Consider the following 16,667-nt stretch of genomic DNA (forward strand, 5'->3'; position numbering starts at 1 on the left):
GCTCCCTTGTGCTCCCTCGCCCTCTCTCGCCCCCTCTCTCTCGTCCCTCTCTCCCTCTCTCTCTCTGTGCTCTCTCTCCTCTCTCTCTCGTCCCCCCTCTCTCTCTCTCTCTCTCTCTCTTTGTCTCTCCCTCTCTGTCTCTCTTCTCTCTCGCCCCTCTCTTCTCGTCCCTCTTCCCTCTTGGCCCCTCTCTCGTTGCCCTCTCTCGATCCTAAGATCTCTGAGTGCTCTCTCTTTGTGTCTCCCACTCGCCCTCTCTCGTACCCCTCTCTCTCCGTCCTCTCCCTCTCTGCTCTGTGCTCCCTCGCCCTCTCTCCCTTGCCTCTCTCGTCCTCTCTCGTCCCTCTGCTCTCGCCTCTCTGTCCCTCTCCCTCTCTTGTGCTCCCTCGTCCTCTCTCGTCCCTCTCTCTCTCTTGTGCTCCCTCTCTCGCCCCCTCTCCCCCTCTCTTGCCTCCTCTGTCTCGTCGTGTCTGATTAGCTCCAGCTGTTTCCCTCCCATTTCTCGTTCCCTGATGATTCCTTGTGTATTTGAGCAGCAGAAGGTGAAACTGATCAACAAGCCCTGCTGCTACTATTGATTAGATCAATATCCCAGAAGTTTAACTGAGTGGATGTTTGAAAATATCAGGTTAATGTTTTGAGCTGTATATACATATTTTTATTGTAACTTATTTTTTGCTCAGATCAGTGACAATTCAATGGTATGAATTACTTAATAGTATAACAAACTGATTTCTTACCTTTGACACCAAAGGAGTTGAGACATTGTGGATAACATCAGGTTTGACCCCGTTGGCTTTGGGTCTCTTGTAAAGAGCCAGACGACTTCTTCTGCGACCTTTGTCCCCATTGGCCAGTGACCCGTTGTGCCTGTGAAAAATAAAATCAATTGTACCTCACTATAATGGCTATAAAGACTTAAGTTTAAACAATTCTTTAGCAGAAAAACAAACATTGTAGCAAGTTTTTCTTTTTCTTTTTATTCTATATAAGTCAAAGGTGCTCTCAATGGAAAACTGCATCAGTGCTGGGCTGGTCAGTGGACTTTTGAAATCAACACTGGCAACCTGGGATGAGGAAGAAATCTGTTTCAGAAAGAAACAACTTCATGCACCATGTATTCAAGTGTACGACGTAGGTGCATGGCTTAAAGTGGGATTTGGCAGGTGGTAAAACAACGACTCATGTCAGTCACATATCTGTTGGTAGCTCTTGGAGATGTGTTCTTTGTCGACAGGCTATCTGACCCTTGATGTTGCTGGCTCTGAAGTTCACTACCTTTGTGAATTGCACCAACTATATTCTACAATATATAAACAGCTGTTACAGGAGCCATTGTGGCTGCTTTCCAAATTGTAGCCAGTAAGAAACTTGTACAACAGCAGTACTTGGCAAGTGTTTCTAAAAAACATGAGCAACTTAAATTCAAATTGATGAGTCTTTCAAGAGGCAAGTCAGTATACTCAGCAGTCAGATTAAAGAAAAAAAGGTCAACAAAAGTAATTTAAAATACTGCAAATGACTAGTTTTAGCCTACACTAACTATCCCGTGTAACCGCTGAATAACATTTAATTATAATTCTGTTTGTTAAGCTACAGCTCATGTGCAGATCTACCATCTGAATGAAAAATAACATGAAAAATAATCCCAGGAAACTGATCATTTCATCTGAGCGTTGCATTTTCAGTGGAAGAAACGTTTCATCACTTTTCACTCAAATGAACTCTTCAGTCTCAGCAGACTGCAGGTTTCCACAGACGTATAAACAGTGCATTTGCATAATGACCAAAGCTAGCACTGCTCACTGACAGTGAGGTGTGTGGTCAGACTCATGATTGGTGATATGCAAACTGATATTGAACAATGGTCATGAATACCATTCAAGGGGAGTTGAGGAAGGGCTGCACACTGCACTGTAAGATGGTGAAAGATGCAGCCCTGGCCCCTCTTTGGTTCAGAGACGGTCTTTCCCTTTTCACATAATGACCTCATTGACTCTGAGCTCAAGCCAGCATTCCTCCTTCTCCAGGATGTGCACATCACCCTCATCTTTGAAAGAGGGATTAGTTTAAAATGATGGCTGCACAGAGAGTTGTCGGAGGCAGCCTCTTAACCGTCACAGAAATATACACCTCCAGATGCAGGAAGAGGGCCACCTGTATCATGCAGGACCCCACTCACCCAGCACACCCACTCTTTCCGCTCCCCTAGCGAGGCTGAGCATAAATGCAAAACCACCAGACTGAGAAACAGCTTCATTCCAGAAGCTCTGAGACTTCTCAGTGCATAATGGACAAGAAACTGCTACTGTAGTACCTTAATCAGCTGATGCTTTGCTGCTAAAATATTTATACTCAAAACTCTGGAACAGCTTGCCGATTGATCCAAAACCCACCTGTTCAAGCTTGCCTTCCAAACAACTTCGTTTTTAACGTTTCCCCGGTTGATGCTTGTTGTCACGTCACCATTTTATAACTGTATTTCTCTTGCTGATAATTGTATTTCCTGCTCCTTTACTGCTGTAACCCTGCAAATGCGGCTCGTCTGTGAAGCACTTTGATGTACCGGAGACTTTTAAATGTGCTATAGAAATAAAACTGAAACTCTTCTATATCTATACTCCATACTGTTACTCAGGTTGTTGCACTTCACTTATTTGTATTATTCTGTTTGGTACTGTTTTATTACTTGTCATTCTGTTGTTTTTATGGAAAACTGGGACCATGGGTAACTTTGTTCCACCTCATGGAAACATGCAATGAGAAAGACAATAAAGCTTCCTTGAATCCTTGAACCCCTTATTACTGGCCTATAGGTGTAAATAATCCTAGCCTCACATGGTAGCTGTTCTGTATTCAATCAGAGGTTGTTTGGTTTTCTTGATGTGTAATTTACAGCAATCCTCCTGGAGCTTAACAGAGTGCACTGCATCAACCTGTTTGTCCCAGGGCAGCTGACCTTGGGAGTGGACCCATTTTTAATGCAAAGTGTTTTGGGGTTTGAAAGCCACAGAGAGGTGGCATTCTGAAAAAATGGGCCTGCTCACATATAAGGGACCACTGAAGGTTCTCGTTTATGCAGCAGTGATCCTTCTCTCCTGGATTACCTGGAGCGTCCTCACATTCACTCAATGCTTTTTTGATATCATGTACTTTTGCTGCTCTTGCTGCTGCATCTGTGGGTGAGGATGGTTTTCATTGTGTTTCATAACACAGAATGAACACAATTTGTGTCAAACTTGTATTTCAGTGGATAAGAGTCAAACCTTATTTACTCATCTGTATGTGTTGGTTATGTTACATAATAACTTGTAAATGCCCATTACTGAACTTCACAGTCTAAGAAATCTAACCTTTAATTTCCATTAAACACCAGAGAGTGGATGGTTCTGCACTGAGATGTGTTCTCCCAGTGCCTGGTTGCACGACGCTTTTAGAGCATCATTTTCAAACGTGTGACAGTGTGTTCGTGTCCCTATAGACTGTCTGTGCTTAACAAGCAAATTATTCGGAAAGAAGTGGCTGCTATGCTGGAGATGGGGGTGACAGAGGAGTCACAGAAAGCTTGGTGTAGCTCCATCGTTCTTGTAGTGAAGATCACGGTTTGACGCCTACCCCATGCCCCATGCTACTGGTAGATTACCTTGTCTACACAGTCCAAGGGGAAAAAAAGGTCTTCTCCACTCTATATACAGTAATTTGCACTAATTTGTCACTCCTCCTGGTCAGAGCACCACTTTGCTGCGCCTCATGGACCATGATGCATCCACACGCTGCACATGCTGCCGTGAATCATGTTATCATCCACAATGACACCTGGGTGGAGCAGACGCAGCGAGCGTACACAGTCCTACAGCCGCTGAGGAGCTAGCTGCTGGGGCCAGAGAGGAGAGAGAGGTAGCAGGAACATCCGGAGTGAGGAGCGCTGACAAATCCCGAGGAGCTGGAAAAACTCCCCACAAAAGCACAACACGAGTAAAAGTATGCTTTAAAGACTCATCCACTGCTGAGCCTTGGGTCATTCCTATTTTTGTTTTTTCATTAGTGTCTGCTTACATATGACGCTTTGCAAGAACGCTGGACTTTTTTCATCATTATCAGACATTTTTTACCATATCTGTTTAAAATGACAGATTCTGGTTCATTTTGAGCTAAAGCAAGACCTGCGAACACCAGGCTCAGTCAAATTCATGCTCAGTCATTGCCAAAGATTTCAGTGTGCTGAAAGCATGCTGGCACACTGCTTAACAACAAATATTTCTGGAACAACTTCACCTACTCTCAGGGTGGATGGAGAAGATAAGGATGTGATGACGCAGAGACTCCAGGAACACTTAAGAGTAACGAGACACAACTTTAGCCCAGTGGTTCCCAAAATGGGGGGTGTGCCTCCCAGGGCCATTGCAAGGGGGGGGGTATTAAATAAAAAAAGAATGCTTGGACACTTAGCATAATGGACAGGTTTTTGATGCGGCTCCCACACAAACGCAAAGCAGAGATGAAGCATCGCCAAATATGCTTCCAAACCAACTTCTTTCCAAGCCAAAGACTAGAAAATATGATGAAGCATTCCTGCCTTTGGCTTCACCTGCACAACAGCTTTAATCACAGACAAACAGTATCCCACATTCTTCATTTTTAGTTCACAAACACTTCTTATAACGACTAACTACTCCTGAAAGAGGTTTTAGCTCTTTATACAGTAAAGTTACAGGAGGATGAAAATAATTATCAGGCAAAATGTCCTTCGTTTGTTAAAATAACCCCATGATACCACGTGAGCACACTATATACACGGTGTATGAGTTACAGAAACATTGTGGGTGTGTGTACAAGGGGATATGATATAATAAGTAAATAAGGCTTTAAGGGCTGTGGTCACTAAGGATGAGGATGGTAATTGCACATCTGCCAGAATATTGTACAGAAAAAGGAAAGACCAAAATATTGCACAGAGTCAATAGCAGCGACAGAATGACTGTATGGCAGAGGTCTGCTCATGCTTTTAATTTGCATTAATGGTTCTGACAAGTTGTTCTTTAGTCTGTTGGTTTTGCTCCTGATGCCAGAGGCAGGATGTTGAAGAGGTGGTGGTTATAATCGCCGTGGCTCTAGAGAGACATCTAGAGCTGACAATGGAGTCCAGGGGGGAGAGTGGACAGACGATCACCTTCGCTGCAGTTCTGATGACCCTCTGGTGTCTCTTCTTATCGGCTGTTGTGCAACCAGTGTACCACAGGGATGGCAGCACTCTCGATTGTGGCTTGATAGAAGAACACTAGTAGGTTTGCATCATTTCAGGACGCCCTCTCCACATAGTCACCTTTATGGACAGGGGAGGGGGATCAGCTTTTGTCTTGCACAAGTCCATGACCACTTCCTTGGTTTTCCTGGTATTGAGGGTGAGGTTATTGTAGTTACACCATTCTGACAGTCGCTGGACCTCATCCCTGTAGGCGGTGTCATCATCGTTGGTGATGAGCCCCATCAGAGTGGTGTCGTCTGCAAATTTGATGATGATGTTGCAGGGGTGCGTAGGGGTGCAGTCACTGGTGTAGATGGTGTATAATGGACTCAGCACACATCCCTGTGGTGAGCCAGTGCTGAGTGACAGGGTGGATGATCTCTGGTTGCAACCCTGACTGATTGTGTTCAGTCAGTAAGGATATGTGCACTAAAGGACATATCCTGGCCGAAAATGACTCCGACGCTCCTCACAGTGAAGGCCGAGGCGGTGCAGTCCAGAGTAAGAACCTGGTTAGATCCTTCTATTTCTACGATCATTAGTGTCACGGCCAATAACCTCAGTTTGATCTGAATGTAGAATCAGAAAATTAGATGGCATCCAGGTCTTTATGTCTTTAAGTCATTCCTGCGTTATATAAGGGATAATATTCCCAAAAAGTAATTACATTACCGTTACTTTCCCGTAAGCAGGCTGCGTCACTGTGTTACTAAACTGTGATTTTGTTTGTGAGAGTGTCTCATGACAGTGACGTACGAGCGTGCGACTCCGTGGCAGCAACAGACATGTGCAGATCAACAATGGATAACATGGAGTGCAGGACAGAGTACGACCACTCAGTGTTTAAAGCTTGGAAGTACTCGCATTACTTTGAGTTTCTGTAAAAAGTGACAAAAACATTAGTGCTGCGTCAGGTTGTTTGATAATTCCAAAGAGCCTGACCCGCCCCCACAAAATGTAGCCCACACAGCTGATAGGAGTGATACACGCATGCACATCTACCAAGGTAAAACTGGTAATACACTAATACACTTTCATTTAGCTTGAAATAACTTTCCAATCTAAAGTACAAAGACAAGACTCAAAATGATTTGAAAAGCAGCAGTGTTCAAATAACAACTTTGACATAGCTTCATGAAGCCTGCGGAGCACTTAAAGAAGAAGAACTTAATACAGAGAAATTATGGGTCAAGTTAATGTCACATGGTTATTGGTTACATGTCTGCAAAACCTCGAGTGGTTGAAAACTAGTCGTCAAATCAGTTTGAAGACAAGTTGGCAAGTTTATGCTCTTTACAAGGTGAGCTTCCTGGTGAAATTCCAGATGTGCAAGTGCAACAGGTCATAACTGGACTTTCAATCTCAAAATCAAACCCACACTGAAAGAGGCTCAGAAGCAGACAGGAAGATATCCTTGACCTCGACGCCAAATGAAAATCTGACTGTTATTAGCCTATTCTCTGAATCATCATTTCTCCATACATGCATGTGACCTAGACTGACCTACTGTTTCTAATCAAGAAAATATATAGTGCATCACGATCTTTACAGCACATCTAGAGAGTACAGAAATTAATAAGATGGGAATTATTATCTTATTTACTAATATCTGTCTATCAAATGCATCTCATGGCTAAAACGCCTTTGCTTTGGTTTAGCAGAAATCTGTACGCTGCTTTGAGTTACCCTGATTAGCTCAGTGGAGATGCTCTTACCATGTGCTGCTTTCCATTTAATGTGGAACTGTTGACACTCAAAGGTCAAATGTCAGAGCTGGGAGTGACATCATTCCCAGCTTAAACATTTGTTCAGTAGTAAAACTGGAAAAGCAAAGAAAGAGAATTTGTTTTGCTCCTTGGCAGAGGGTTGAGCCATTCATGCATTACTAGCAACACAGTGCACTGTATGCAGTGTACAGACAGAGCATGTTCAATGCTCTGCTTTTGTTGGACTTTCTAAACTGGAAGTCCAACTTTAGGGACTTGGAGCTAAGGACGACTAAGAATTCCAAACATGAATGAACACACCTGTATAATCAGGCAGATTCATGAAGTTAACATCAGACGTACATCAGAGCACACGGTACTTTAATATCATACCCCAAGACGACGAGCTCTCCATACTTTACAGGCTCCTTGTCCTCAGGAAAGACTCCATCGTGGGGTTGTGAGCTTGAGCCCAAAGGAGGCGAGGGCTGGCTCTTGTTGCAGGATGGGCGCAGCTCCAGAGATGGGGGGGGACACAACGCCTCTGAGCTACCCTCCAAAACCATGCCCACCGGCCACAGCTGGGGCTCGCTGCTGGGGAGAACAGGTCAGAAGAAAATCATAAAAGCCTGTGCGTTTGAATGAGAAACGTACATTTAAAGTAGTAGCACATCTTTAATATCTGATCATATCACAATGGTGACAGATGATAAAATGCAAACAATGTCATGCATGAATTATAGGTCAACATTAGCACACAGGCTGCAATATAAAAGTATTCATAGCTTCCTCGAACTCTACCACCTCTACCAGAGCAGTGTTTTCTCACACAGAGCAGATTCCCAGTTCCAGTCTTCTGGTTGGCTGTGGCCCCGTCTGTGTGGAGGTTGCATGTTTTCCTTTGTGTACGTTCGTTATTCGTTTGTTGTTGGGTTAATTGGTGACTTGAACTATTAAATTTAACAGTTTTGGCAACAGGCTAATATAGAGAGCAGACAACCATTTGCACTCACAGTCACCCCTGTGTGCACTTTACAATCACCAGTTAACCTAACCCACTAACTGCATGTCTGTGGACTGTGGGAGGAAGTCAGAGAGAGCCCACACAGACACAAGCTCCACACAGAAAGGGCCCTGGTGGATTCGAACCAGGGACCTTCTTGCTGCTTTTAAAAGGTGAATGAAGAAGAACCATGAGAAGCCCCTGGCAGCCAAGACCCATTGCAGTGGAACTAGAGGAGGATTACGGGAACATCTGATAAGCCCTAACGATAAACGAAACGAAAGTTTGAAGCCTTAATCTTCAAACTTTCCTTTGACTTTTCCTTTGTTAAAATCCGAGAAGTAAAATACAAGATGTCAAAAAGTGAGCCTGTGAGCTTGAAGGCTACTTCTGGCATTAGAACGCAGCTCCTGACAATAAGGACCTCGACGTCCACAAAGACGGGACGCATATCTGCCAGTCTTTGGCTCCTTAGTACTTAATGCTAACCTTTCACATATAATGGATATAATGCACCGCCTTTGCTGATCAGATTATTCCACAGATCATTTCCTGTTTTTACCAAGATGCAGTTTGGAATGCTGCAAAGTCAATTTTCCTTCAAAACAGAAACTTGGTGGTTTTCCAGAGACCTCTCCCTGCCATTGAAGAGAGGAGGATGATGCTTTGGCTCCTGGTGGCAAAGGTTCAACAACAAGGTAAGACAGCACACGTCATCAGAGGCCAGCCTTTTCTACCAAGAACCTGAGGGTGGCAACATCCCACCGGTCAGGTTTTGCTAAATGTAAGACTATAAGTTCTATAACAGTTCCAGCCATTGTCCCGTGAAGTCTTAATTACTATGAAGGCTGTATGAGAAAATGCCAGAGGGGATTTTTGGTAGCAACTAAGAACTGGCCAGTACCTGAGAGCCTTTGGTCGTAGCTCAACCAGAAAACATAAATTAGAAGAAGAGAGGATGAAGAGAGGATGACCTCCACCATAATGAGCTTGTCACAGAAGAAGCCCTCAGATATGTGAGATGCATTGTTTTCTTCCATCTCCTCACCTGCAGAAACAGTTGGTGCAGACAGCAGCAGCACACACACACCTGAAACAGGAGGACTCATTATTGAAGAAAACCTGTTCTCATCAATGCATATGATAAAAATTGGTCTAAACTTTCTGTATTTTAGCACTTTAAACAATACATTGAAAATGAACTGGCTTAAATATTTACAAAAATATCCCAGCTCCATTTGGAATGTTATTCCCCTCTATCTGATATCTAAACCAGGTGGTATTAACTTTTTCTTAATATGCAGTTATGACATTGATAAAATACCGATTAAGATTTCTGCTTTTCATCGCCGGGCCTTTATGTCATGGAGTCTCATCCTTAAACATAATTTCTCTCCCCCAGGTATTGTAAATGGAACTATAATGACGCTTCATATAGACGCAAATCCCTCTTGATGGAATACTGGTTTCTTAATAATATTACACATGTGGCTCAGTGATTTAATGAAGATGGTAAACTCCTCTCATACGAAGGGTTTCTATCAAACTTTAACCTCCCTGTCCCGCCTAGGGATTATGCTAAAGGTTTTGGAGCCATATCATCAGTGTGCTGTTCTAGTCACGTCCCAATCCAAACCCTCAGCAGTTGTCTTTATTATCACTATCAGAAAAGGCTGCAAGCAAAATATGCTTCTTTAACAATTCCAGAAATAACAATAAACCTTGTGTTTGAAGTGAAGATTTAATGATAGAATATAAATAACTGCAACTTGAATCTGTACTGAAGTTCAGTATTTGACACAGAGCTCAAGCTGTAATATAATGATAATAATAATATAATAACTATAATATTGGCCATATTATATTTACATTACCACAGTGAGATGACTTTAGTCTCATGAACAACATTAGCTAATTGTTATTTACTAACTAATCTTAAATGACTGTTCAGCACAGAAATGAAGCCCAACAATCATGTTTTACAGTCCCGTGGTCTCAGCCTCAGATACTCAACTAATCAAAGTGATGTCATGACAAAAATGAATGACCAACAAAACATTTTTCTCCATTTCTGTCAAACAATGCTGTATCAAAATCGCGGTCCCCAACCCCCGGGCCTCGGACCGGTACCGGTCCGTGAGTCGTTTGGTACCGGGCCGCGAGAGTTGAGGCTCAGGTGTGAAATGTATGGTTTTCAGGGTTTTTATCGGTTTTCAGCGTTATTTTGTTATCGTTTTTATCGTTAACTCGGTTTTCCTGGGTCTTTTCATGTGTGTTATGAATAAATCTTCTTTTTTTCGGTACCGGTACTAGTTTTATTTTGTTGTATTTATCCGCGACACCTTAAAGGCCGGTCCGTGAAAATATTGTCGGGCATAAACCGGTCCGTGGCGCAAAAAAGGTTGGGGACTGCAAAATGTTAGCGCATAGTATCACTATGAACCTGAGCAGCATGACTAATTTAACGGCCCCCCGCTTCCGGCCTTTTGTCATCAAAGGGTATGGCCTACATAGATCACAAAAACCACATCCTTTGATGTATGCTGCCCCTGAATTGGGAAACATTTAGTGAGTGAATATTGTAAATGGCCTGCATTTTGATGGGTATGCATGGCCTCCTTTTCCTTCGGAAACATGTTTTAGTGAACGAGTACCCGAATTTGTGGATAGAACTTTTAACTGTGCCGTGCATTTGTGAGTCTGAGGAATAGTGGACTCTTCCTTCTTGATAGTGTGGTCCATTAAGGAGCACACACTCAGTGGGCTCTTCCACTATACCTTTAATCGGATGGTCTAAGTTTCGATCTCCGTACACACCATTCACACATGCTATATGAGGAGAGAGTTTGCGCCGGGATCTATCGGTTGAGGATCTGCAGCAGCTACTCGTGGACAGTCTCAGGCCTCCGTGTACGAGATGCCTGATTGTCGCTGGCGTGCGCGGGAAGCACCATCTTTACCGCCACCGGTTATGCCCTATTCTGGTGTCGAACCCGACCTACTTCCGTAGGGAGCCACCTGAGGCAAACGTTGGTGGTTGGTCTTGCCCAGCCTAGATCTGGGAACAGCCTCTTCCATCGTCGATGTCAGCAGTTTGGGCGCAAAAAGGATCTAGGAGGTCGGACATGATACACCACGGCCTCACTAAGTGTAGCTTGCCATTCATTCGAGGTGTTGTTTGAAATACTATAATTTTTTGTAGATGCAGGTGATGTTTGTTGTTTGAGTGTGTCGTAAACTCGGACAGTGGGATGAGACGGAATGACCATGCCGAAAGTGTAGTTAAAGTCGCAAGTATTCCATTCAAAGCTTTGTCACGTTTGGCATTGTTGGGGGGTCCTTAGGGACTAGTAGGTATACTGCGCGTTACTAAAATTTAAAATAATCATAACTTATTTAAACAGTTTAAGCCTTTCACCGTTAGTGAAGAACCATCGTACTTAGAACAGCGTACCTACTTAGATACAGTTGCATAGTCAGTATCGACGATAGGTACAGCTGATCTACTACATTCCAGCAGCTTTACCCGAAACCCACACGAAAGAACCCCACACCAAGAACGGCACTTTGTCCCTATGTGTCCTCATGCACAAGTTCCTAAGCTAGTCTCTACTCGATCCATGTACAACATTTCCTTACACGATACTGCGATGGTTTGTGTGGCACGTTAGTCTCTCACACGAGACAGATTCTACCCAGGGCTGTGCCTATTCTGCCACGTCTGTCCCTCAGTTTGCGAGCGAGTACCATCCCCTCCTCAGGCCTATCACACAAAGGTCTAGGCCATGTTATTGCAAGGATGTTCTATATTAAGAGAGTCACCCAAATATGAGAGGTCTCTCGATGCTCGAGTATGTATACTCTCCATATGACACCAATCATTAAGTCAGTAAAGGCGTATAGTTATCATCAAAGATTACTTGGAGACGTTACATGTTCACAAACGTAGAAGTTCAGGACACATAGAGCGGGCTCACCTCTGACAGTGAATACCACGAATCCCTCCGAGAGACGACCAGTAGCAGCGAGGCAAGGGAGATATAACTTAATTTGCACGCGTTAGCTGTCCGAGTTCCAGTTCTGCGATACAAACTCCACGGTTCCAGAGTTTCGCACTACTCACAGCTAAGACATTCTAGTTGATCGTTGCGAAGGAGCATGGACATTGACGCCCATGTCAGGCCCATGAGCTTTGATTCTATCTGCAGGTGGTGATGTTTCTTCATCATGACAAAAATGAGCCCCTGACCACCTTTTTAGTCATCCACACGAAAAGCTGCAGACTCAACTATGTGACACTACACCGTTGATGCTGGGACGGTTCCACCCGGATGGATGGCAGATATCAAGCCGCAGTTGAGGTTCAACCAACACTCTTAGCGACTGCGCTTGACCTAAACTCTCCCAGTCCACTAAGGACCGTAGAATATTACATTACAGAGCAGTCCTTACCTTTGAAGAACACATCTTCAAAGGTAAAGATTCTTTTAAGAGATATAGAGATATAGATAGATCATGTCTTTTCTTTGGTAATACTTGCATATTAACACCCTCTTAGAATACTCTGGCTTTTAGAAAATGTAAATATTAAAGCGACTACAATGAAAAAACTGAGATGAGATCATCCCATAATAGCAGCACTCACGTCTGATGTGGAGAATTTGGACAAACCTGTAATAGCATAACATCCTGACCTTGACAAGTACATTTTATAATAGTTTAACAACTTAAAGATAAATAATAATACCCAGTGCGAGCAGAAAGACACGTGCAGAGATCAGAGGCTGACTTTGTTATCTTCTGATTTCCAGCTGACCGCACAGGGCTAACCACGCCGTAGATAACGCGATAAATTCGTTACCTGTCAATGATGAGCAGCATAGGCTAGTGATGATGAATTTCACATACGAAGTAAATATGAAGAGTATCCCTCATCTTATGGAAAAACTGTGGGCCACACAGACTCCACACCAGAAAAATGGTCTGCTCTGGTGGGGTCCGATCATTGCGTCGCTGTGACTGATATCCAAGAACACTATTCGAAATAAGGCATAGGGCTCCCACGTCGTGGAGCCTGATATATTAGTGCTTCTAATAAGCTTCACCCAACTCGTCGTAGTCCAAAAAATACATATATCATGTCATCGGCTCATTTGCTTCGATTCAGATCCTAAACTGGATTTATGGTGGAGACTAATTTGAAATTTACAAATATATCTGCCCTCATTTTGACAACTAAACTGGATTCTAATAATACGTTTATTAATCTAAACCAGAGTGACTAAGAATTCGTCCAAGGACAGAAGTAGAACATCTTTATTTAAATAGATTGAAGAACACAACTAGTGAGGCAGTTTTGTCCTGAAGCCATATTTCAATGCAGAGTTCATTTGTCAGGGGAATATATTTAGCTCTCTGTTCATTTGTTTATAGAAGAGACAAATTTGGCTTTTCTGTCTCTTGGGCCTTCTTCCTTTTCTTCCACAGACAAACTTGCCCTGCCTCTTTTTCTTAACCATTTATGACTTTAAATTTATATTTATGAAGTCATAGAGCGTTTAAATTCATCACTCCATGATAATTATACCAAGTCCTATATATAGTGTCTAGTCTTTGAGTCGTCGTTACAACTTCTCGCTACACATTGTGTTGTGGTAGCCATAGCATACACTTATGCACTACTAGTTCGATCACTCTAGCTACGTGGATACTTATGATCTATACGTGCGAACATGAGGAGATGTTACACCATCATAGTAAATACATTGCATCTATATAGACAAATGCTGAGCATGTTATATAATCCATCAACTAGTCTGTTTTATATCCTATGACTTACACAAAGAGTGTTCAAATACCAGAGGTAAAAATGCTTAACAATACTGCCATCATCTCTTGAGTTTGTATTCCTTGTTTATTAAGTTTATTCCCCTGATTAAGAGCTAAGTCCCTACCCATTCCGTCCCCCTTTGTCTCCACATGGTGTTGAGATGGTAGAAATTGCTATTAATCTGTTCTAATCTTATTCCATCAATTTTTAGAATATTGATTTTTTCATACTATTGATTATATCAAGAATTTTTCTCCAGCCAATTGTTCCTCTTATTACATGTTAACTATCAGCAGTTTCTTACTTTATTAATAACAACACCAACCTTCGGATATATACTTTTATCGTTCATCGAATTGTAAGAACATCTTACTGACACTGCTTAGTGCACGTCCCTTATTAGACTTATCATTTTTTGTGTGCTCACTCCATGTAAAGTTATATTAGTCTTAGTCTGGCTTAGTATACAGTCATGTGGAAACATTAGCAAAGAGCATTGGCTCAAGTCATCGACTGGGCTCGCTCAGAAAAGGCGTGGCATCCCGTGGTGGTCTGGCGACACAGCAGGGATGTGAGCTGTGGGGTTATTAGCAAAAGTGTGTGGCTTAGAACAGGCGCAATTGCGAGGTCACGGCCTGACACTTGTGCGCATGTCAGCACTTTTGTACGTGGAACATCACATAATTATAGTTCATATAACACACCATATTAAAGTGCGATCGTACTCACACAATGTCTTCTTATCTCACTAGTTTTCTCACTCAAGATGAGATGCACGATAATTCTTTATTTGACAATTGTGGGGTTCTGTGTTGAGTCTTTTTCTTATGCTCCATGATAGTGTGTCTAATAGCCAACGCGTACTGCGCTCACAATTTCAAAACCCCATATGCAGTTTTTTCTACTATTTTTGCGGTGACGATCGTGTATTATCGTCTTACAGTTTCATAGTCAGACATTGGCACCTTTCTTGGACCCCCTGGAGGTTATTTAAGCAGCTTTCCCTCTACAAACAATATCCATCACAAAATACGTGTTATTAATTATTCTCTTATGTCTTGCGATAATATGGAGTATGTCTATGTGGAGGAACGCGAGAAGATACAGGCATGTCAGACAATACGAGTACTGATTAACATAGTTCTATTGTGTGTGGTGACAAATATATTCAGATCAAATGAATATATAGTGTGTCGCCAAAATTTTATTACAAATAAACAGAGTAGACACATACGTATCCGTAATCATTTTAATAGAGTTCTTTAACCATGTTTACAAATTCTTATCTTTTCGCCCAGATCGATTCCTGTTATTACTATACTAATCTATTTGCTATATTTTATCATGTGCTAAGTTATAATATAATGATCAAATAGATAATTTATAGAGATATATATGCTACAGTTTACAAAGTGACATAAGTGAAACCCTTAATGGCTAGCTGGTCCTCTAAAGTAGTTTGTTAAGAATGATATCTATTACTTTTGACAATCATTAATTAAACCTCTATTAAGGAGAGAAATCAATGATAATACCAGGTAAGTTTCACACGTAATTTATTTTTAAGCTTTACACGGATCATGCGAAGATTTATAATAGTTAAAGAACGTATTCCATTGATATCGTTCAAAGTATTTATAGGAGATATGGATTTAACTTTGTGACCTGTGCCGATCAAGTGTTTAACCTTGCACTAGCTACAATCCTGATGGCCCGCCAACTAGTATAGTTTTGTCCAGGTCAGCTAGGATGACCCCAGGGTCTCTATAGCCTGCCTCACTTTATGTTATAAATGTCCATTCTTCTGCTGTTTTTCCAACCACAATTAAATATTTAGATACAATTTCACTATGGAACATAAAAGTAACGCTACGTTGTGGTGTTAGCAAACAGGATGTCCTGTCGGGACACCCTCTGTGTCGGTTCAGTTTAGAGCGTATTTTTTTTGTCTACGTTTGTTAAATTTGTTAAAGGAAGAGAAGGAACTAGCGAGAATGATATGCCACAGAATAAGTAAAGTTGAATGTGAATATGTAGATCTGCAAGTTATTGTTAGCTTTGACTGATCAGTTCTATTCACTAAAATGCTACATGATCTTAGTAGTGTTATATACAACAGTGTGGATAGTAATATAAAAATAGTTATTTTTGTCCGTAATCATGAGTGAGCAGTGTCCTTCATAGAATTGCGCAATATGATCATATATACTACATTGGATCGGATTGGGTAAAAAAAATAGACTAGTCCAATGGAGATAACCTCCAGGCCTTCTTGTGACTCTTGTCTTCACCTGAGCTATGTGCATAGTATGAAGGATTGGCTAATTTTTTTTATTGGTGGATTGGGTAAAAAAAATAGTGCAGAAGATATCAGCCTGTTTGTCTCCTGCAGTGCAGATGATTGGATGAACCACAGGGATCAACTGCTGCCCAGACTGTGGAAAATTTCAACGTTCCAATTACAACTTCCAAGCAGTTCAGCTGTTTTCTTGTGGATTCTAACTCCTTAGATGAGTATAATTCAAGTGATTTGAGTCTGTGATTATCATTTGGCTTTTGCTGCCCCTTCCTGATTTGTTTTAATAAATTATCCTGCAGTCAAAAAGACTAACTCTTTGTGAAACCTGAGCATTAGTTTACATCTTATAAATAACTCCTACAGGTTAGTCCAGCCTTTAACAGTAACAGATCTTTGGGGCTTCGTTTTCCACGTAGTTAGCAAGTGCATTGATATAGAGAGAAGCTGCCAAGGTGGGTGTGGCTGGTGAAATTAGTACTTTAAGCTATTCCAGAAATAAATTCACCGTGTCCTGCTCTCACATATCTGAGGTAGTGAAATGGTGTACTTTAAGCTATTCCAGAAATAAATTCACCGTGTCCTGC

At 42.0% G+C, this 16,667-nt stretch overlaps 1 protein-coding gene across 5 annotated transcripts in view; it reads right to left on the reverse strand.

Moving 5' to 3' along the window:
* The window catches only part of peli3 (pellino E3 ubiquitin protein ligase family member 3), a 46,219-nt gene that overhangs the window by 19,619 nt on the left and 9,933 nt on the right, over window positions 1–16,667 (reverse strand). For 3 of the 5 annotated variants that reach the window (XM_042214245.1, XM_042214247.1, XM_042214244.1), the window contains 2 exons: window positions 7,345–7,545; window positions 741–870 (listed from right to left, as the gene is read on the reverse strand). In XM_042214245.1, coding sequence (XP_042070179.1) covers window positions 741–870; window positions 7,345–7,545 — 331 coding nt within the window. The remainder of the gene's footprint in view (window positions 1–740; window positions 871–7,344; window positions 7,546–16,667) is intronic. The other 2 variants (XM_042214248.1, XM_042214246.1) reach the window with 1 other exon arrangement.

Source organism: Haplochromis burtoni, unplaced genomic scaffold, assembly GCF_018398535.1.
Source record: "Haplochromis burtoni strain Fernald_Lab_line unplaced genomic scaffold, NCSU_Asbu1 Contig_538, whole genome shotgun sequence".
NCBI classification, from domain to species: Eukaryota; Metazoa; Chordata; class Actinopteri; order Cichliformes; family Cichlidae; genus Haplochromis; species Haplochromis burtoni.